Source organism: Nelusetta ayraudi, unplaced genomic scaffold, assembly GCF_046127955.1.
Source record: "Nelusetta ayraudi isolate G7.1 ecotype Tasmania unplaced genomic scaffold, CSIRO-AGI_Nayr_v1 ptg000006l, whole genome shotgun sequence".
Taxonomy (NCBI): Eukaryota; Metazoa; Chordata; class Actinopteri; order Tetraodontiformes; family Monacanthidae; genus Nelusetta; species Nelusetta ayraudi.
The window spans coordinates 5,040,001-5,063,158 of NW_027466056.1; the positions used below are offsets into that span (position 1 = coordinate 5,040,001).

Genomic DNA, 23,158 nt, shown 5'->3' on the forward strand with positions numbered 1-23,158 from the left:
AATCGCAAATATACATGCATATATAAATATGAATAAATGAAAAAAAAAAAAATCAGGTATGTAGTGTACATCTTTGTCACCAGGCCAGAGCAGCCCAGGAGTCCCCGGGGTGTCGTTAGCAACATGCTAACGCACTTTTGAAACGGGGGAGACGTCAATCAATCTCAAGCTCGCATGTCGCGCTCAATTGTGCGCAAGTAAAGTTCCGACAGCTTCGACTTCAATCGAATCTCCACCATCCGTCTGTCCGTCCGTGCGTCCTTCCTTCCGTCCTTCCATCCGTCCATTAATCCACCCTGAGGATTTGGGCAGCAGGCTGGCAGATAGGCAGTCAGGTGACTTAATCCCCCAACAATAAACCAACAAGGAAGGCTTGACGGTGGTGGTGGTGGTAGGTGAGTGGGGGGTCTCCAGCCTACACATACATACAATAGGTGGGGGTCTGGGGGGGGGGTCTAAGCCGAAGAGAGGCGGCTTAGATCCCCCGCCCCCACCCGATCACAAGTCATGGAATAGTGTCCTCCTGTCTCTCCTCCTGGATGTCTTTCATTTCACTCTGGTGATTCAATGTCGCTTTGGTCTGGTTGCAAGTCAATAGAGAAAAAAGAGGCCAATATCTATCATATATATTAAATATAGTCAATTATATTATATACAGTGTGCAAAATTCCCATCAATATTCGGGGGAGACGGGGGTGTCTCCATCCTCCTGATTGTTACTCAGTACCAATCTAGATTTCCTTAACAATTAAAGCTATGAATAGTAGACAGGGTGATCTTGAAGACATTTTAGTGAAAATAATATATATATATATAACATTTTGAGCTTTATATGAGACCCACTGGATCGTGCTCTATTTTGCACACTGATCATATTTTGATGAGTGTGCGAAAAAAAACCAACATATTTTGGGTTTTTTCGAAGGGTAGAATGCAATGGGGTCAATCAGCTTAGGTGTGGCCCCTCTGCTGGCATTTAAGAAAGACTACAACAGCAGCACAGCACTAATGTGTTTGAGTTAACTTTAAGTTAAAATTGCAATTTTGCAGAATAGAAACCTCACTGTGAAAAGAAGACCAGACATCTGAACCCCAGACCGTCTGTCTGTCTGTTGGTCACGGTCGACGGTGAACTTTGAACCGAGTGCGCTAGTCCGTGGGCTATGCTACACTGCGGATTAGCGTGGTTGAGATGCTAATGGCGCGACGGGCGGGTCACCGGAGTCAAGCCTCCGAGTAGCCGTGAAACATCTTTATGAGCTTTGCTTTTTTTTGAAATAATCAGTCACGGCCGAGTGTGAAAAGCTGAAAAGACGGCCCCCACAAAGAGAGACGGCAATTTTTTTAAACAACGTCTGTCAGGTCCTCGATAAATCTCTCCATCCAGGAATGTGCCTTTCAAACCTAAGCTTCAAGAAAAAAAGAAAAAGAAAAAAATGTGTTTGAATGATTTTGGTGTGATGGATTGATTGTTATGGTGCTGTGCGAAGAACTGGCGTGACCAACTGAGTGTTTTTGAGCCAGTTCAACTTTGGTCACATGGTGAAACAATAGCTTGCAAGTGAGGAGTTAAGGCCCACAGCTACAGATAGAAAAACTAGAATTATTTACAATGACTGAGAAAAACATTGTTGAACTTTGAGAGTGCAGTGATGAACTCCTGGAACCGCCCCCTCTCGGGAAAACAGGTATTACGCAGAGCGGCGTTTTTAGGAGGGACTGATGGGAAAGTTGAGCCGTAACCTTTCATTTTAATAATTTACCCGACAACATGAGTGTAGTGAACACTTCCACTTCCTGCCGGGGGATGTGAGTCCACTCGGGACTGATGGGCAGGAGGAAGTTGGAACAAACCAAAGCTACCACACTTCCTGTTTGATTTTACTAATCAGGTATGCAGCATTTTCAAAGCCAGATTCTTTCCCGGAAAGCGGACCAGGGGCCTTAATTCTCCTGAGTTGTTCCTCAAAAAAAAATATTGATGCGCATCTGCTGGAGTGAATATTTATGAGCATTTAGGCCGTGTTTAGATTTCAAAGAACACATCCAGTGTGAGTTTCCCTATCAGGTAGGAGGAGGAGGATTCCTCTTGTTCGAATGTCTCGACTCAATTTTCTGGTTTGAGTTGGAGTTACAGAGGATAAAAACAAGGCAGAAAAAAAGAAAAAAAAAGTGACTCCGACACCAGGGCAGAGGGAGGAGGAGGAAGAGGAGGAGGAGGAGGAGGAGGGAAGCAAGCATTGTTTAATAAACAGGAAGGAGTAAAAAGTGAAGACATTCAGAGGCAGAGAGGCAAACAGAGAAGCATGCAGGAGGCTTCAGATGACCTTTATTGGAGAGAGGAGAAACAGGCAGGTCAGAGAGAGCGAAGAGAGAAAGGCAAGTACACCCAGCTGCAGACATGGAAATAAAAAAGGGGAAGGTGACTATAAAAAAGAAAACAGCGCAGTGCAGGTAAAAATAAAACTTGACAGAAAGGAGAGGCAGTGGGAAAATAGAGCAGATTCACAGAAAGTTCTCCAGTTTATTATAATTACAAAAAAAAGGAGAGACGGGAGTCAATGCATAGCTGGCGTTTGACCTTCAAGACGTCGTATCGCAACTTCCTGTGTGAGCGAGCGAAGGTCGGCGTTTATCCAGTTTGACTAAAGGTGGATTCCGTGATGCTGAATTCGCATTTTTGGAAACATCTGAGACATTCTTTGAGGTTTACGTTGCACCCGAGAAATATGTTTAGTACCCGTTTTTTTCTTTTTGATTTGAGATCAACACACACACACACACACACACACACACACACACACACACACACACACACACACACTATCAGAGTCCTCCGGACAGCCGGAATTGGTGGTGTCGCGCGAAAGCCCCGTCGTTCGCGTAGTAGCCGGGCGACCGTGCGTCCCTGTATATGTACGCATCCCTGTATGTGTACGCGTCCCTGTATGTGTACGCGTCCGCCTCCGTGCACGTGTATGAGTGGGGCGGGTCGCCGTACATTTGTCCCGCCATGGCCCGGATGTCCCGCACGTAGACTGTGGGGCTGTGGCGGCCGTCCCGCGGCAGGACGGCGTCCAGCGTGCGGCTGCGCGCGTGTACGTGCGCGTCGCGGAATTGCGCCCGCCGGTGCTCGTGCAAGTGCATGCGCGCGTCGTCGAGCGCCGCCGTGTGGCGGAAGCCGTCGTCAAGGAAGCGACCCGTCCCGCACAGCGTCTGGCTGCGCGGGACGGGCGTCCGAGGCGCGAGGGTAGGACCGGTCTGCTCGTAGCCATGCGCCGCGTAGCGCCCCCGGTGGCCCGGAGGCAGCGGCTCGGTCGCTCGCCTCCTCAGCAGGTGGAGGAGGGAGGAGGAGCGCGGGGGAGGGGACGGCTGCTGCCGGTGCTGCTGCTGCTGATCTTGCTGGAGGTCGCCGCCCTCTCGTACCTGACTGTCGTGGGCCGGCTGGAAGTGGGCGGAGCCATGCCGGGCGGCGTCCGGCAGAGGAGGGTTGGCGCTGGACGTCTGGGAAAAACCAACACAGATGTGTCACCTGAAAGCCACATCTTCCTGAAAACCCAGACCAAAGAAGTGAAACAGCACAGAAAGTGAGGAACACAAGTTAGGCTCAGGCGCTTGACACCCTCCAGATAGCAGAGAGGAAGAATCGCCTCACACGGGGCCCATTTCACGCCCAACTTCACTTAATAACCGCTCTCATGTAGGATCTCCACCGGATGGGCAAACTTTTTGACTGGTGGGGCCACAATGGGTTCTAAAACTTGACCGAGGGGGCTGGAGCAGGAGCAGAGTGTTTTGGAGACCCACCTCATAGGAGGAAAAAAATAAATCATGAGATATGTATAAAACATGTGCTTACGTGCCTATTGAAAAAGAATCAAAAGAGTTACAATAAAATCAGTGTCTTTGAAGTCCAACGGTATTAAGTTCTTTATTGAAATGACTCTTAAAACACTGAGAAATGGATGAAAAACAGCTATTTTATGACTTACTTGCTATTAATATAATTTCTTCAAATTCGGTGGGCCGGATTAAAAAGCTTAACGGGCTGCATATGGCCCCCGGGCCGTAGTTTGCCCGTGCCTGGGCTAAATTAATAATCGAGACTTGGTTGATTTGATTTGATGTGGTACAGATGGATTATGGGTAACTGAGAAGAAAACTGACCTACATATCGCAGCCATTTAGGATTTCCCACCCCGGAATAACATCCCGATGCAGAATGCATGTCATTGGCTTTGCTGTCAAAGCTCTGGCGGCTACTTGTGAATATTTTTTCCCCCCCGTTTTTTTCTTGCGTACGGGGCCTCGCGGAGGATTTCATAATGCATTAAAAGGCTGTTTTTTTTCAATGTTTCACGGGACCAAATCCGTCTCGTCCCAAAAACTTTTTAGGGCGAGAGTGTGAAATTTTTAAACGCGTTGCCCCACATCCAGCACGCGGCTGGTGGTGGGAGGAACAAAGGTTCAAAAAGAGAAACATTCAGAGGGAACTGAGCCGCACTTTGCTGAAGATATTTATATTATTTTTTTTTTTTTCAAGCGCTTCTGTGACCTCAAAATGTCAATTACGTCGGTTAACGTCGCTTGAGTCGGATTTCAAATAACAACATGTTGTAAAACGCGGCGAGTTACAAACTCCACTTGGCATTTTTTGATTTTACTTTTTTGATTTTTGAGTTTCGATTTTTCTTGCATGGTACCTGGCGGGGGGCGCGCAGCACCACCAGCTGGATGGTTCCCCGGGAGTTGCCCTCCGACGACATGGAGTGCCTCAGCGCCTCCATGGCGGCGTGGTTGGAGCGGCCCAGCAGCGACTCGCCGTTCACCGCAATCAGCTGGTCGTTGACGCTCAGCCGGGCGTCCTGGTGGGGGAGGAAAAAAAGCACCTTTGGTAAGCTGGCAGTAGGTCTGAGGCCATCGCTAAGTATCAGACTACTCGCGAAAAACGGCTAACAGGGAAGAGAAAAATTTGAATTCATCAATTTGCATATTTCAGTGAGGTACCCCCAGAAATGGATTTTTCTTTTTTCATCTGTCGTATTAAAAAAAAACTTAGACTTAAACACTGGAAATGTACATACCCTCCTACATTATTACATTGGAAAAAAAAGAGATGAGTTACTATTTAAATAAGGAAAGGTCAGTAGCCACCGGAAAGAGCAAATTACATCGATTTCAAATTATATGCAGAAAAATAACACAAGCATTAAGTTTATAAAAACAAAACTACTTGGCCTTTTCTGTTTTATGCTCCATTTTTGTTTCCTTTATTTATGTATCTATTTTATTTATTTTCATTATAATACAGGTGTATGTGACTTCAGAATGATTGTATTTTGTATTGTATGGCCAGATGTGAAGACGTGGAGGTTGAGTTCGTTTTTAGTTGTTTGATTTTGGTTTAGTATTGTGTTATTTCGTGGGTAGGAAAGTGTGTGTTGTAAAATGGTTGAAAATCCAAATGAAATCCTATATAAGAAAAAGTTGAGGACGAAAACCAAAAAGTTTTTTTTATCTTCTCTTCCCTTTAGCCAATGAGAGAGGGAGGGAGAGAGAGAGAGAGAGAGAAGTCGGGATGAGAGAGTGAGTTGTAAATGAAATGGAGGAGGAGGCGGGAGTGGGGGTGGGGGGACGGGAGGAGCCAAGGAAAGTGTTAGCGTTAGCAATCTACTCAGAGTGGGTGAGCCGCGATAAATACAGAGCGGCGGCTAATGGAATGGCCTCAGCGGGCACTAAATCACCTCTAAGTGTTTTAAATAGCAGCCTCTCATGGAGGGAGGGAGGGTGTGCGTGTGCGTGTGTGTGTGTGTGTGTGTGTGTGTGTGTGTGTGTGTGTGTGTATGTGTGTTGGGGTACCAGTACCCTGAGGGTGTAAGGGTGGGGGGGAGGGACCGGGAAGACGCCCCCCCCCACCCTTGAGAAAGCTTCTCTTTGTCGAGCGAGGAGCGCCGCCGCGGCTACGCTACGGCCGACCTTTGACCTCGTGTCATTAAGAAGGCCCGATGACCCCCCCACCCCCTTCTCCAAATGATAGGGACTTGGCCTGACACACACACACACACAGCAACATGTCAGCGCGAGTGTGCGGATGTCATGAAAAATTGATGCTTTATTTCCAAATTCAGGACGCCCTCCTCCTTCTTCTTCCCCTCCTCCTCCTTCTTCTCCTCCTCCTCCTTTCCCTATTAATAACTCCATCCTCTGTGTAAGCAGAGCCGCGGCGCGCCCCATGTAATTTTAATTTGTTTTCTATGAGGCGGCCGCCTCGACACCATCGGGCACCATCGAGTCAAAGGAGGAGGACGGCGAGCGGGGGGGGGGGTTATTTTTGATTTTCTTGATGCTCAAATAGGTTTGATCTCCCCGTGAATCTCCGTCGGCTCCTCCTTCGAGTGTGTCATGTGTGTGTGTGTGTGTGTGTGTGTGTGTGTGTGTGTGTGTGTGTGTGAGAGAGAGAGACTCCAGGGGTCCCCCTACTTCCTCTGCACCAGCCTGGCACTGCCACATCGGTCCTCCCCTTTCGCTGCTTTTCATTAGCATTAGCCTCAGCTCCTGCAGAGCGTCTCCTCTTTCTCAATTTCCCCTTCCTCCCTCGCTCCCCCTCTATACCTCCCTACTCCTCCTCCCACCTCAGCATTGTCCGCCACCCTTGCTCATATTCCCTCTCCCGGAACCCCTCCCCGTCTGTTGCTATCTCGTCCCAGAAACCTTGTTTTCCAGCCGTCGTCGGACTCGGAGACGCCGCTATCCGCGTCAGCAGCTGTTCGTGTGGGGAGACTACTTCAGTCAGAAGGTGGCGCTCCGGGGGAACCGGCCCGGCCCCTTGATCCCCCAACTGGACGTTTTATCTGCAGTGCCACACTCGTCTCGTGGCGGCGGCGGGAGGAGGAGGAGGAGTGGTGACATGTGACAGGGGCCAGATTAAGCGAAGGGCCAAGTGGAGGAAAGAAAACCTCCAAAGTCTTGAAATGAAAGAGCGCCTTCCTTTCTTTCTTATTCCCTCCTTCTTTTCTCAATCCAAACTTGAAGAGAGCGATGGAGATAAGGAGGCGGCAGCGCTGGTGCCTGTGTGCGCTCGCCCGGTGGGTGGGATGGACAGAGTGAGACGGGGGGGGGCGGGTCAATGGGTGTCAAAGGTCAAGTGGGGAAGGGCACGAGAGCAAAGGAGGGAAGGAGGAGACGAGAGGGAAGCAGGATATCGGGTGGTGAAACCGATAAAACAAAAACAAACAGAGATAAAACAGCAAATATCCATCATCAAGAAAAAGTCGTAATTAGTTTAAAAATCTTTACATTGAAGAGACAAAATAGACTCACTGCAATCTGTTGGCTGTCTGCTACTTATCTAACTAACTTATTATTTCTAGTTAAAACAGCCGTTGCTACACACACACACACACACACACACACACACACACACACACACACACACACACACACACACACATGTATACATATTTGGAAAACACTGTTGCTTTGAATATGAAAATCATTATTTGCTATCAGCACAACAGCAGGTGGAGTAAAAAAAAGACAAAGTCAAAAATGAAAATAAAACTAATGGCCGCGGTGGGAAAACAGCACTGGCAACGTTCCGTCAGGCGGGAGGCGTCAAAGCCACGGCGACTGATCTGGTTAAGCGCGGCAGCGAGATCTTTTTATTATTATTTTTCATCAAAACCTCCTCAAACTTCTCAAGAAATTCCAAATCAAATTGGGGGGGGGGGGGGTGTAAGACGTGGCAAGTGTCTAGAGAGGTGATCAAAAAAAGAAAATCAGCTGATCAACTTCCTGGTTCCTGGTTCCAGGGAAACAGCTGTTGGGAAAGAAAGAAAGAAAGAAAGAAAGAAAGAGAAAAAGACCTTGTAGGCAGCTCCTCCGTGGATGATGGACTTGATGAAGATGCCCAGGTCCTCCCCGGTCTCCCTGGACTTGTTGCCCTTCAGGCTCACCCCCAGGCCGGCCGAGCCCGTCTCGTTGAGCGGCACCTCGTACATCAGCTGCTCGCGGCCGTCCTCCAGCACCAGGCCGCCGCTGCCGCCATCCTCACCCTTCTGCACGAAAATAATCAAACACAACAACGACACAAGTTAGGCACGGACGCTCGAGATCCTCCAGGTACCAGAGAGGAAGAACCGCCTCACACAGGGCCCATCTGATGCCCAACTTTACGTGATAACCGCTCTCATGTACGAGCTCAGCCGGGGAGGGGGGTGGGGGGGGGGCAAACTTTTTGATCGGTGGGCCACAATGGGTTCTGAAATGTGACAGAGGGGACCGGAGCAGATGGATGGAGTGTTGGTGAGCCACCTCATAGGAGGAAAAAATACAGCTATTTTATTTCTTACTTAGTATTAACACAATTTCTTCAAGTTTGGCCCCTGTGCCCCTGTGCCTTATGTTGCGCACGCCTGATCTCCAGATTTGGGTTCGCCTAAAGCTCCGGCGTAGCCACCAGGGTTAACTGGAGAGCGAAAGGGGGAACGGAATATGAAAAAAACAAACAAGAAAAAGGTGGTTGGGATAGAGAAGAGAAGAGAAGAGAAGAGAAGAGAAGAGGAGCAGGTGTTGTGCGCTGGAAGGGGAGAAAGGAGGGCGTCTGGAGATGAAAGGTGCAGACGGGAGGCAGCAAATCATTTCTAAAAGGAAATATAATAATCCTTTCATAGCACCATGGGGGGCGGAGGGATAGATGGATGGATGGATGATGACACAGGGATGGGTGGAGGGATGGACGAATGGATGGCTGTGTGGAGGGAGGGAGGGGATGGATGATGACGATGGAGGCATGAACAGATGGATGAAAGGGTGGTTGCAGGGATGAATGGATGGAGGGACGAAGGATGGATGGAAGATAGATGGACAAAGTTAAGAATGGATGGATGGAATAATGGAAGGCTGGTTGGAGGGATGGAAGGATGGATGGACAAAGGGCTTGATGATGGATGGACAAATGAAGGATGGAGGGAGAATGAGGGATGGATGGATGTTGGATGAAGGATGGATTGACAAAGGGATGGACGATGGATGGACAAAATTAAGGATGGTAGGGTGAATGGATGGATGGATGGATGGATGGAATAATGGAAGGATGGTTTGAGGGATAGAAGACTGGATGGACGGAATGATGAAAGGATGGTTGGAGGGCTGGATGATGGATGGACAAAGTTAAGAATGGATGGATGGAATAATGGAAGGCTGGTTGGAGGGATGGAAGGATGGATGGACAAAGGGCTTGATGATGGATGGACAAATGAAGGATAGAGGGAGAATGAGGGATGGATGGATGTTGGATGAAGGATGGATTGACAAAGGGATGGACGATGGATGGACAAAATTAAGGATGGTAGGGTGAATGGATGGATGGATGGATGGATGGAATAATGGAAGGATGGTTTGAGGGATAGAAGACTGGATGGACGGAATGATGAAAGGATGGTTGGAGGGCTGGATGATGGATGGACAAATGAAGGATGGACGGATGAGGGAGGGGTGGCAGTAATGACCCCCCCCCCTCCCTGGAGGGGCTACACTAGTAGCTGCTCTTTACACGTCGCCCCGGCGTCCCCCTCCCTCGTTCCCTCATCCTGCAGACTCGGCAGAAAAAACGAGTGAGCCGAGTGTCTCGCTCCACCACCTCCACCGGCAGCACTCAGGGGGAACAGAGGGAACAGAGTCGGTGAGTGGATGGGGCGAGAGAGGGAGAGAGAGAGAGAGAGAGAGAGAGAGAGAGGGACTCCACGCTCCGGGTTAAGAGGCAGTGGGTGTATTTATGAGCTCGCCCTTTTATCATTTTTTTCTTTCCCCTTCCCTCCACCGTGCGCTCTATTTTTCCCGTCCTCCGCCCGAGATTGAAAAGCAGCTGGGGAGAGATGATGATGGTGATGATGACAGCAGCCAGTCACAGCCAGAAAACGCCGGCGCTGCCACTGCGGCGACACGGTTGCAGGGCCTTACATCAGGCGCCTCGTCTCGTCTCGCCCCCTACCAGCGCAAAGAAAAACAGGAAGAGGGAGAACCTGGACTTCTCGCTGCATTAAAGCAAAGGCCTTGCTAAAAGCCTGGGAGGGGGCGGAGCTACAGGTGGAGGAGGACTGGGAGGGGGCGGAGCTACAGGTGGTCAGTGGGTGGGTGGGTGGAGGAAGGAGGTTGCGCAGACAAACGAAAACGAGAAGACCACTCGACCAGTGGACCAGTGTTTCTCAACTGGTGGGTGGTGACCCACCTTTGGGGGCCGTTTTGATTGGGTCGCGGCCTCCACATAGGACTGCATGACCAAGGTGGCCTGGCCCGGCACAACGTTAAGAACAATCCAATGTGACATCGTCCCTAATAAAGTGGCCGGGAGCGACGGTAGCAGGGCACGCAAACTGCCAGCCCTGTACGTACGACCAGCAGGAGGCGCTGTGCCGGTGGAAAAAGATGATTTTGAAATTGTGATTTTACGTTTGAAAAACCGCAAAGTTTTCCGCGTAGCCCCTAAGTAGAAATATTCAGACAACATTGTGTTTTTGTTCAGCAGATCACTGGAACGACGCCGACAGAGGTACAGTAAAGTGCTAACGGGGTCGGATGATTGTTTTTCTTAACAAAATCTCTGCAAATTTTGTTTTGTTTTTTTCGCTAAACGATTACCTTCAGCTTGGCTGAGCCTTTCCAGCAGCAGATAAATACGCCGCTGCTTAAGACTTAATGGCGATTAAAACACAAAACGCTGCCGACAATTTATCTTCATTTTCAGGCCTTTTGAGCTAAAAAGAAAAATTAAAAACAAAAAAAAACAGCTTTCTTCCCGCTCTTCCCTTTTTTTCTTTCTCATCTTTCAAGGAAATTGTGGGTTTTTTTGGGTTTTTTTTATCAACAAGGCTTTTTTTTTTTTTTTTTTCCTTAAAGAAAAAAAATGAAGAAAAAGCCCAGGAATTACAAAAGCAATTCTCCACTTCCTCCTCCGGAGACACTGGAGAAGAAGAGGGACTTGGATGGTAACCTGGGGGGGGGATTGCAAAGTTGTGCAAAAGTTGTAACAAACGTGAGGTGTGTGTGTGTGTGTGTGTGTGTGTGTGTGTCGCTGCTTCAAGTCAATGGATGGAGAAGCTCTTGATTCTTGATTCTCTGCGGTGGTCCGAACACGCGGGGGATCAGCCCCTGAAACACTCTGGAGGGGTGGGGAGGGGGGCCCTGGTCCTGGTCCCACCAACCCACCCCACCCCCCGCACATGCACACGCACCCCCTACCCTCTTTATATCCCAGCAATGGCTCTTTAACAAGCTTTTAGCCGGGGGGGGGGGGGTCAGGGGACCACCCTCTTCAAAAACCCAAATGAGGAGACAAAGGTGGAGCTTTTCTCTCGCCCACCCCCCTCCACCCACCACCCCAGGGGGAGGCGGGGGTTGAGGGGTTTGATAGGCAGCGATTACACACACAGAGGCTTTTGTCGTCACCGCCGCCGGTTTTCAGGAGTGGTGGGGACGGCTGGGTGGTGGTGGGGGGAGGGAATGGGGTGGGGGGGGGGGGGATTAGCGGTGAGAGCGACATTCAATTAAGATGAGATCTCGACGCGGCTCGCCGCCGCCGCCGCCAATTAATCGCCTTAATGTCTGAGTCTTCCTCCACACCTTCGCCGGGGAAGAGAGAGAGAGGGAGAGGAAGGAAGGAAGGTTGGAAATGACTGATTGGACGATAGCCGCCCAATCGGGGGGGAGGTAAGAGGGAGTGGTTTATGAAGCCATTGTGCGAAATACACGAGACACCCTGGAAGTCTCAAAGCAAAATTTTAAAAGGGGGTCTCGTGTTTTTTCAAAAAGCTAAAAGAAATACATCATTGTCACAAATGGTCAATAAAATGTATTTAAGATCCTGCCTAATATTAATTTTTTGAAAATATTATTCCGGTCCTGCATGTCACAATCAGGGACCCCCCCACCCCTGAAATCGGCAGGTATTCAGCACACTGGCGGAGGCGAAAAAGCAAACGGGATGTCGGAAAACAGGGGGATGGACAAATACAAGGGGGAGGGGCCAGCGGCTTCCTGTGGGCAAGAGCCGTGGGGGTGGGGGGGGTCAGCCATGTGCGTTGCGACCCCTGCCATCCTGTCCCCCCCGCCCCCCACCCCACAGCCCCCAGGCAGCTCGTAACTCTGTCAGCGGACAAACACACAAACACACAAATCACACAAATCATCCGGTCGTAAAAAGAAAAACCACACAAAATAAAAGTAGGTGAAAAAAGGCTCCCGTCCCCCAAAGCTAATCTGATCCTCCGCCCTGAAACAAAGCAAAAGCTCTCGCCGCCACCGCCGCCTAATAATGAGCGCGTGGCGGAAATGCTGACGGGGAACAAAACTGTGATTAGAAGTTATCGCTTTTTAATTACGCGAAAAGCCTCGGCGAGACAGCGAGAGTGCGCGCAACGGGAGAACTGGCCCCGCTTTTGTCTGCTAATAATGAGGCTAATTCGCAGGCGCCGCTCCTGCCGCCGAGTGCTCGGCTCACAGAGCAGCAGCATCAAACATCAACGGCTGCTCCTGTTGAAAATGAATCAATCTTTGGTTGGGATTGCGAGAAAGAAAAAAAAAGTCCACTTTATTCGCGGCGGAGAGATGGAGAGAGTCACACTTTCACTGAAACCTAGCTACAACAGCTAATTGCAGAGCAAAGCTACTCATTAGCTGCAACTGTTTTTTTTGTTAATCATCAGACGCTAGCCTGCTGCAGTGGCAAAATTTGCAAAGTGTTAATTGTATATTTTTCATTTAGTTACTTTTAATCTTGTTGCTGCCAGATTTTCAAGTCTGCGACAACAACGAAGCCAGCTAATCGCAAAGCTACTTGCTAGCTGCCACCGCCTTGTTTGCTAATCGTCCTACGCTAGCGTGCTAAAGCGGCAAACGTTACAAAGTGTTATTTCTCATTTTTAAAAATGTACTTATTTTTATCCTTGTTTTCGTCAGATTTTCAAGCCTGCAACAAAGACTATGTCAGCTCATTGCAAAGCAAAGCTACTTGTTAGCTAGCTGCCGCAGTCTTTCTTGCTAATCCTCCGACGCTAGCATGCTATAGCGGCAAACTTTGCAAAGCGTTATTAATAATTTTTCTTAAATCGACTTAATTTTAATCTTGTTGCCGCCAGATTTTCAAGTCTTCCGCGGCGACTCGAGCTAATTGCTTTTAACCCCCCCCCCCGGATGCTAAACGATCCGTCTGAAGCCGTGTTTGGTTTCGTGTCAGCGGGCGGTCCACTGCATCGCCGAGATTTCGTGAAGAAGGAAACCAAAAAAAACGAAAGGTGGAAAGGTGAGACGCAACAGACGCGGATTAAACCTGTAACCAGACGCGGGCGGGCGACACCTGCGGGGCCTCCGTCGAGGGAATAAAAGTGCTTTCCCCGCGAGTAAACAAGCCCCGCCTTGAGGCTTCATAAACCAGCCATTGTGCCATTTAAAATTAATTCTTAGTATTTGCAATAAGCTGATTTGTGCAGTCGGGGAAGGAGGGAAGAAGTGTGTGTGTGTGAGTGTGTGTGGGGGGGGGGGGATAATTCTCGGCAGCAGCCGAGTCTGAAAAAAGCGCAATAATTAGCCGCTGATTTGCATTGAATATTTATTTTTAACGGCTGACGTTAGAAAGGTGGTGTGTGTCCCCCCACCCTCCCACCCCCTGTTTTTTTTTACAAGGTATTAAAGCCTCTAAAGCGCAGAAGAAGAAAAAGAAGAAGAGGAAAATAAATATTCATAGCCATCCCAAGGCTTGCGGGGGGAAAAAAGAGGCAGATGCGCCGTGTCGACTTAATGCGTCTCCATCATCATTACAGTCTTTTGTGCGACGTTATTGTCGTTCGCTCGCTCGCAAATTTCCAACTGCAATTCACGTTGGGCGGCGGCGGCGGCGGCGGCGAGGAGACAGAGTCGGGCAATTAAAAAGCGGAGCGAGGGAGAGAGAGCGAGAGAGAGCGAGAGAAAGAGAGCAGGAAGACAATTATTTCTGTCTTTTTTTTTCTTTTCTAATTTTCTTTCCTCGGCATTTTAAGGCTGCAGGTGCGGCCGCTAAAAGCTGTCGCTCGCCGCCTCTCAAACTGGCTCTCAGCTCCTGCCGGTCGACTGCAAGGCGCCTGCGCTTCTTACCCACCATGCTTTGCAATCTAAACCGAGTGGACCCAAACTATCGCTTTCTTATTGTTCAATTCTGTCGTGATGTCCAACCTGCCATTTATGGTTTTAGCTGTTGCGGAATCGTGATTTCAGTCGCTTCTAAATCCGATAGCGTGGAAGTTGGAACATCAGAAAAAGTACTTTTTGGGGGGGGGGCAATAAATCACAACGCATCCTGTTGGACTGTTTGCTTGTCAGGGGATATTAATGTGCCTGGGAGTCATTTAGAATCTCTCCATCACTCCCTCACACACACACACACACGTGCACACAAAGATGCACAAGTCATCGAATCTCTGGTGTGCAAAAAACACCAGCGAGCTTGTGAGAGTTTCTTCAAAGCCGGCTTGCTCTGCCGGGGGCCGAGTAACGAGGGCGACAACTATTTTCGGAACGTGGGCTGTTTCAAGTCGTGCGCGTGCGCGGGCGCGTCAGATATTTGAGGAGCGAGCGAAGGGGTAAATCGCGAGTGGAGACGGGGGGGGCAAAAGGGGCTGAGGGGGCCGGGCCCCCCCCGCAATCTTTGTGAATAAATGTTGGTGACTGCAGTGAAATGAATGATCTTTTTGTTTTTTCATTATTCATTTATAAATATTTAAAAAAGAGAGAGAGAGAGAGAGAGAGAGAGAGAGAGAGAGACGACTCTGCCTCACGACCGCAGTGCGTTTGTTGATTTAAAGCAAGAAGAAAAGTCTCTCCCCAGGGAGAGAGAGAGAGAAAGGCCGGGCGAGTCAAAGTGTGTCCGTTGACCTTTGACCCTGCCCACTCAGCAGGGCCCGGCAGGTGAGCGGTCGCTGGACACGCGCTGGCACGTTTCCCCCTGCTGCCGGCCTCTTCCTGTGTTGACACAGGCGAGCCGCGTGGACAGGAAGTGGCAGGAAGTGGCAGGGTTTACAGGGGGCGGAACTAAAAGAAGAGAGATGGGGGGGTACGGGGGGTGGGGGAAAGGACACGATGCAGAAGAAAGAAGGTCTCACCAGCTCCCGGGGTAGGAAGAGGTCCTCCTGCCGGGCCACCACCACGCTGACGCTCTCGCCCAGCCGGGTGCTGCGCAGCATGGCCACCAGCTCCTCCTGGCTGCGGCCCATCATGTCCACCCCGTTCACCTGCAGGAGGAGGGGAAAAACACACTCGAGTCTCGCTTCTGCTCTCTAGTCTCTCTGTGAACTCCCCGCAAACCCCGCACACACTCACTGTTTTTTTTTTTTTGGGGGGGGGGGTAATTGTTGAAGTTGAGGGCGAAAAAAAAAATGTATTATTAGTATTATTATCTATTTAAATCAGACAGTGAGCTGAGTGAATTATAATGAATCAATACAGAGCTTTTTGAAAGCAGAAAAGCTGAAAAGTTTTTTTTTTTTTTTTTCTCTCGTAAAACATGACAATAGAAACGCTCTCCGTGGTCCGTTTTCTTCTTTTCAATTGCTGTATTTTACCGTTGAGTTTTCATTCAATCATATTTCAGCAAGCCTGTGTTGAGGCGAGCAGAATGGACAGTGCCTGCTCCTGCGTGCTGTCAGTGAACGGACCACCGGTCAGATGCGACAGTCAATCAGATTGCAGTTTACGATGAGCCGTCATTGGATAGACACTGGTGAGAGCTGTACAGACTTAACTAACCCCAGGGCTCACATGGCGGACGGAGGAGAAGGTGAATTACAGAATCAACAGCAATTTATAATGTAAATAATGTTGTCGTGAAATGACTTTGCAGTTGCAGACTCTGGGAACTGCAAACTAAAGAATAGTTTTCTGGTTATTCTCTTGTCTTACATTAAATGGCTAAAAAAAAAAATAGCAGTTTATTGGACAAACTCATCTAAGTTCAAATACTGTACTTTTACTGGACTTATTGATTGAATGATTGATTGATTGATTACTTTCATTGTCAGAATTCCTCCTGAAATTTGTCTGCTCACCACAACAATACAACATACACAACAAAAACAACTCAAACATCAGACAAGATATAACATCAGACATGTAATGCGCTATATGAAGCTATAACATCAAAGTGGCCGTGGGGCCTCCAAGTCCACATACTTGAAAACACTTATTTTGATATTTATATATTTTGATAGACTGAGGTATAAAAGAGTTCCTCAGTCTGTTTAATATAATTTTGGTTACTCTATATCTCCTGTTGGGTGGCAGTCACTGGTACTGCAGTTATTAAAGATGTTCTGCCAGTATTGATGGTATTATGAGGTGTATTAACTCAGGTAGGAGAAGTACGACGTCACTGAAGGCCTAGACGTGAAATGTATGGCCCGCCACTGTTAAAGGTCAAGTGTGTAATATTTGGAGAAAACAGCGACATCAAGTGGTCACATTTTAGATTGCAGCACTCTTTCACCCCTCCTCCCTCTCCCGAGCATGCCGGTGAACTACGGTGGCCTGCGCACACCAACCTGAATACCTCGTCCACCTTGTTCTTCGTTGCCTTGCTCGATGTATATTCTGATATATAAATAAGAAATGTTCTAAGGGTTGAAAAACCAAATTACTTTAATAATATACACTTTTTTTAATGTCTTTATGGGCAGTCTGTTCAAAAATCATCTTTAAAAAGCACCAGTTTCTCCACATTTGGTTAGTTCCGCAGCGCGACCAGCGGGGGCGCCAGAGAGCTGACCTCCCCGCTGTCTTTTACCTCCAGGATTCGATCTCCGGGCTGCAGGCGTCCGTCTTTGATGGCGGCGCCGCGCGGCAGGATGTTCTTGACCAGGATGGGGCCCGGCCCGTGTAGGGAGGAGTCCCTGGTCACCACGGTGAAGCCCAGACCCTCGGGACCTGCGGGAAGCATTTTCAACATTTTGAACTTTTTCATTGAATTTTTTTCCCTCCTCTAGTGGCCCCCCCCCCGCTGAGCTAAGCCCCGCTACACAGTCGGAGCATCTCCCTCCAATATTAAGAGCCGTTTAGGGTTTTCCTCTAGGGGTTTTTTTGGGGATGGGGCCTCATGAAGAGGTAGTGGAGGTGGTGGTGGGGGTGGTGGGGGTTTGGCTGGGTTTTCTTAGCTGACTCGCGCTCGACGCTGGCAGGGGAAAACTAAGAGAGAGCCTCTCCTTTGCGGATTAGACAGACTCTGCCTTTAATTTCACGTGTGAGCAGGTCGAACGGTGGCTGATGAAGGGGAGGGAGGGCGGTAGGGGTGGTGGTCGGGGGGGTTAAAAAGATATTATTCCCTTCTTCTTCTTCTTCTTCTTCTTCTTCTCCTCCTCCTCCTCCTCCTCCGCCGAGGGGGGCCAAGAGAGAGGAAGCGATTTCCGCGAAGATGGAGCCTTGTGGCAGTGAGCCTCCGTTTATCTGTGTGTACACGTTCAGGGAGGTGTGTGTTCAGCCGACACACACACACACACTTACATGCTCACACACACACACACATGCCATCAAACCTCCCCCCTCTCCCCCCGAAGCCGCCACCTTCTCCCCGTTTCACGGCCCCACGAGCCCCGAGCCATGGGTGAAATGTGCCGTGCTCCGTGTCTGCTGCTGCTGCTGCTTCTGTCTGTGTGTCTGTGTGTGTGTGTGTGTGTGTGTGTGTGTGTGTGTGTGTGTGTGTGTGTGTGTGTGTGTGTGGAGAAAGAGAGAGCGACAGAAGAGAGAGAGGGCGGGTGAGCGAGCGAGCAAAGCCGGGGTGGTGCACACTGGAGGCGACGCCGGCGATGCTATCGGCTAAGCCTGTGCCTGCCCTACATTAGCGCGCCCGAAAAAACCTCCGTCCGCCTGTCAATCAGCTGCCAGAAAGGGGAGCCTGTTGCCAGGAGGGGAGAGGGGGCAGGTGTGTGTGTGTGGCGGGGGTGGGGAGGGGCTGTTCGAGACCTCTGTAATATCTTCTCCTCCGCTCTGATCCGGCGAGAGTGGAAAAGGGGGACGGAGGAGCGATACAAAGGCAGCACGGCTGAATGGAGGCTTCCCGAGCCCCCATTTGTTCGCCGCCGCCTTTCATCAGCGTCTCACCCCTCCGCGTGTGGGGTGAGACTGTTACATCCGTCGCTCTCCAGGTTTTGCTGGAACGGAGCCCCCCCCCACCAAGAAGAAAAACCATTCCTCCGCCACAGCTCGACACGTCGATCGCATCATCGTCGTCGCTGCTGGGAGTGATGTGTTTTGGAAAGGGTGGGGGTTGGTGGGTTGAGGGGTGGGGGGAGATAAGGCCACCACTCTGATCCCATCTGGTTCTCACACACGCACACATGCACAAAAAAAGAGCGAGATGCTCGGGGGCGAGAAGAAGTAAGTTAATAGGAAGAAGAAAATGAAAAAACAAAACAAAAAACTTTCGCTTCAATGCAGAAAGTGGAGTTCCTGGCACCGGGGGAGGGGAGGGTAGGGAGGGGGGGTGCATGATGGGACAGGAGTGAGACAGAGTGAGTGATTTCAGCTCTGAGATCTTCGCTCAACTGTCTTCGTCCAATAGGACAACCGCACCGAGGAAGTTAGACTGAGACTGAGACTGACTTCCTGGTGGGGAAATTCTACTTCCTGTGTGTCTTTGAGGGGGCGAGAGCTGGAATGACTGGCACTGCCGTCAACCATCTTCTAGTGTTGCAATACTCGAGATTGGTCCTGGTCTCGAGACCACTTCGCGTCTGCGACTCAGAGGCATTTTTAGTGGGTCTTGTCTTGGTGTCGGACTGAACTCGGGATTTCTGATGAAGACTGGTCGACACTCAGCCAACACTATAATGACACGATAATAACAGAAAAAGATAATCCAGCTGCTGCTGTTTTACGCTCTGTTTGCGACACCCAGAGTGACACACCCCCTTATTCCGAGTTAATTTATTTTTTAATTTCATGAAGCAAAAGTTGTTTTTTTTAAATGGTTTCACATAGTGTTTAAAAGATTATTCAAAGATACCTTGCTGAAAAGAGATGCTGTTCGATTTAGAAGAAAACTTGAATTTAAAAAAGATTTTCTGATTTGCTGTTATTTTTCTTTGATATATAAAGTCTTGGTCTCGAACCCCAAATGTCTTGGTCTTGTGTCGATCTCGATACTCTCTGGTGTTGATAATGTCTTTGTCTCGGTTGGTGCTGTCTTGACTACAACACTAGCGTCTTTGACATCTAGCAACAAAAAAAAAAAACCCTATCTGATGCTCCTACCTTTCCTCAGGTCAATCTTGACCCTCTTCCCGCCCCTCCTGCTGGTCACGTTGGGTATTGCGGGGCTCCTGCCGGGCAGGGGGCTCCTGGGCGTCGTCGGGGACGGCGACCTCCGCTCTGGAGCCTCCGGGCCGGATGGCAGCAGCTGGACGGCGGGCTCCGAGGACTTGGCCCGGGTCTCGGGGAGCCTGATCTCCTGCCTGCCACCGGGCCGGGACTCCTGGGCGTCGGCCGGCCTGGCGCGGGCCACTGCGGGGCTCTTGGCCCTAGCGGTGGTGGTGGCGGGCGATTCGCGACCGTCGGCAGCGAAGAGCTGGCCGATCACGCTCTTCTCGTAGCTGGGCTTGTTGGCCACCGGGAGGAGCTCCAGCCGCACGGAAGGCGTGGCCATGGCCTGGCGGAACACCTCCTGGGACCTGAGGGGGGCGGCGGAGAGCACGGTTGATTCATTGCTTCATGCCGACTCACGTTCTGTTCAAATCTAAACTCAAACAGACTTGCACATCCCAAGGTCCAGTGTGTAATATTTGGCTTGATTCGTAATTTTTATGTTGGTAAAAACTTATACTGCCCACAAATACATTAATAAAATAGTATAATCACAGTACAATAAAAGTAATTTGGTTTTCCTACCCATGGAACGGCTCTCATATATGTATAAGAATTTACATATAGCAAGGGTCCCTTTATGTCCAGTTAGCTGCCATCTTGCACTGCCATGTTTCTAAGGAAGCCTGGTGCGGACAATCCAGCCCGCCTGACAAGATTTCTTATTTAGGGTACAACGCTCGCATCCAAAAATAAACCAACGAAGAAGAAGGTGGACGAGGTATCCAGGTTTGTGCTCGCACCATTTGGACGGGCAGCCGAGCGGCTCCCCCAGCTGCTCGGGGGACTCCGGCGGCGTCCCCCGTCAGATGGCCGAGACTTTTGGGACTCGGCGCCGCGGCTTTAGCAGACTGGAGCTGCACGCGAAACACTTGTGCAACAGGCACTGGGACGAGGCAGAAGGCTTTAGCGAAATGGGCCGATTAGTTGTTTTTGAGGGGGTAAATAATGCAAGCAAAAGCCACTCGAATAAACAGAGATATAAATTAAAATTTGCAATTTATCTGTTTGCGGTGAGCCGCGGCCTCCTTCATTTAGCATCAATTTAATGTTAACGAATGGGCTGTTTTGTTTGTTTGTTTTACGTTTTAACTGAGAAATTTAAAGGTCCAGCGTGTAATATTTGACTTGATTCAGGATTTTTATATTGATAAAACTTAACATACTGCCCAATCTAAATGTAACCTCTTGATGTCGCTGTTTATTCTTCAAAATCTCCAAATATCACACAGAAAAAATTATCAAATTATGTTGAAAATATTTTTTAGTTTCGTGGCTAAAATAAAATGACACCGGAGGAGGACGACCATCCGAGACTTTGGTACGACACCTCAGGTGTGACCAAACTACGGCCCAGCGGCCCATTAAACTCTTTAATCTGGCCCACCGAACTCGAAAAAAATATTATTAGTCAGAAAATCATAACATTTTCAGTGTTTTAAGAGTCATTTCACGGTAGAAGGAGGACGAAAGAGTTTTTCATATCTTCTTCCTATCTGTTCACTTACAAACTGATTTCAGGCAAAAGCACTTTTTCATTGTTAGTTGTATTTGTTTTTGTTCTATTTGCTGATAATGTTTGATCTGCCACTAACTAACTAACTAAGAGCTATGTACTGTGGGGCTTCAAAGACACTGATTTTGTTGGAACTTCGCCTTTGTTCATTATCAATTGGCATTAACGAACATGTTTTCTACGCATCCCATGATATATGTTTTCCTCCTATGAGGTGGCTCACCAGAACACTCCATCTATCTGCTGCTGCTCCGGCCCCTCTGTCAAATTTTACAACCCACTGTGGTCCCACCAGTCAAAGAGTTCGTCCAACCCTGCACTAGCGCCGCCACCAGCGGGCTTCTCCTTACTGTGCAAAGGTCTTGTCCTGCAGCGGCGCGCCGTTGATCTGGACGATGCACTCGTCCTCCTGGAAGAGCGCCTCCCTCTGGGCACGGCCGCCGTCCTCAATGCCTTTGATATGCAGGCCCAGGGTCCTGCGCGAGAGGGGGAGACGGGTGTGGGAATGGCACAGGTGGAGTAGTGTGTGTGTGTGTGTGTGTGTGTGTGTGTGTGTGTGTGTGTGTGTGTGTGTGTGTGTGTGCACGGCTTACCGTCCACTCAGAGAGGAGCAGTAGGGAACCACGTGGATGCCCAGCGGGCCCCAGTCACCAGGGAAGTCCACCGGCCTGGTCAGGGTGCTGCAGGGGGGCGGGTAAACACACAGAAACACAAGTTAACATTCTTGTTGCTACATCCATCGAGCAATTTTGCTCCCTCGCTGCTGGTGAATGGTCTGAAAAAGCAAACGCAGCCCTGTGGAGGCCATCGACGTTTCTGCTCGCCCACAAAGACAAAAAAATAATGGTGGCGAAAACAAAAACAAAAGAAAACAATTGTTTGGAAAAACCAGCGTGGAAGTCGCAAGTCCAACAGAAAATTCAGCAGGTGTCGGCACTGGGATGTGATTGGCCGATGCTAGCGGAGGACGCCGCACGATAGCGTTCCACCTGAGGGGTCTTTGATAGCGGTGTCAGCAATCATTCAGCGTCTTCCACCTGGAATTTCTGGAATTTGTCTGATTCTGCCCCCTCGAAGTCGGTTCGCCTTAGGCGCCTTCCAAAACCCGAAGACGTACCGACAAAGAGTGAAAAGCACTGAAAGCGAGAGCTTTAGCTGAAAACAGAGGGCTAAATACGCTGTTGCATTCAAGTGTGGAACCACTGAAAATCAACTATTATATAGTTTTTACCCAGCAGAAGTGGAAAAAAAGTGAAACATTGTTTCTCCTTTTTATGAAAGAATATATATATATATAAAAAATAAAAAAAAAGTAAAAGAAAAAAAGATTAAAAGAAAAAAGTAAGAGTTAAAGAAAAAGAAAAAGTAAAAGATAAGTAAAAATTAGTATTATGTTGACTTTAACTTCATTTAGTGTTTGTTTGTTTTTATTTATGTCAGATTTCACTCAAACACACACACACACACACACACACACACACACACACACACACACACACACTGTTTACTTTCATCAACACCTGGTCATAGGACACATCAGAGTGTTTCATCCCCACCAGAGACAAAACGCTGTTAATCCCAGAATCCATCACTGGGACGTCCCATCACAACACACCTGCACACACACACACATGCGCGCACGCACGCACACACACACACACACACACACACACACACACACACGCACACTTGCACACACACACCTACCTGAAGTTTACTTGGCTCATCTTCGCAGACGGGTTCTCTGTGCGCAGGCGATCCAGGGCTCCCCTCAGCACATTGTTGACTTCCTGTTAGGAGAGAGAGAGAGAGACACACACACACACACACACACACACACACACACACACACACACACACACACACACACACACACACACACACACACACACACACACGCGGCTCGTCAAGTCAACAGGACGCCGCTGGCGGAGACGGCTGAGGCGCCGGTACGTACGCTGCTCGCTGGAGGAAGAGGCCCCTCCCCCGCCCGCCCGCCACCGCCGTTAATTAAGAGACAGATTCCAAAGGAAAAAAAGAACAAACGATCCGGCTGCCCGTCAATCACCTCCGCGGACGACGGAGAGACGGAGAGATGGAGAAGAGAGGAGAGGAGGAGGCGCCGGACGGCGAGGCTGCTAGCACGCCGCCGCTGTGTGTACACAGCATCCCCCTCCCCCTCCCCCTCCACCGCCCCCTCCTCCGTGCATCCCTGCTCTTACGTTGACGGGGAGGAGGGGGGATAAAAGCAACGATGACGACAACAAG

The 23,158-nt window shown here is 49.4% G+C and overlaps 1 protein-coding gene across 1 annotated transcript in view; it reads right to left on the minus strand.

Annotated features, from left to right (window-relative positions):
• pard3ba (par-3 family cell polarity regulator beta a) overlaps positions 1-23,158 on the minus strand; it is a 123,336-nt gene that overhangs the window by 59,253 nt on the left and 40,925 nt on the right. The window contains exons 5-13 of the mRNA XM_076016822.1: positions 22,598-22,680; positions 21,484-21,570; positions 21,241-21,366; positions 19,267-19,682; positions 16,805-16,944; positions 15,129-15,257; positions 7,866-8,057; positions 4,704-4,865; positions 3,427-3,504 (exon numbers count right to left, since the gene is read on the minus strand). Coding sequence (XP_075872937.1) covers positions 3,427-3,504; positions 4,704-4,865; positions 7,866-8,057; positions 15,129-15,257; positions 16,805-16,944; positions 19,267-19,682; positions 21,241-21,366; positions 21,484-21,570; positions 22,598-22,680 — 1,413 coding nt within the window. The remainder of the gene's footprint in view (positions 1-3,426; positions 3,505-4,703; positions 4,866-7,865; positions 8,058-15,128; positions 15,258-16,804; positions 16,945-19,266; positions 19,683-21,240; positions 21,367-21,483; positions 21,571-22,597; positions 22,681-23,158) is intronic.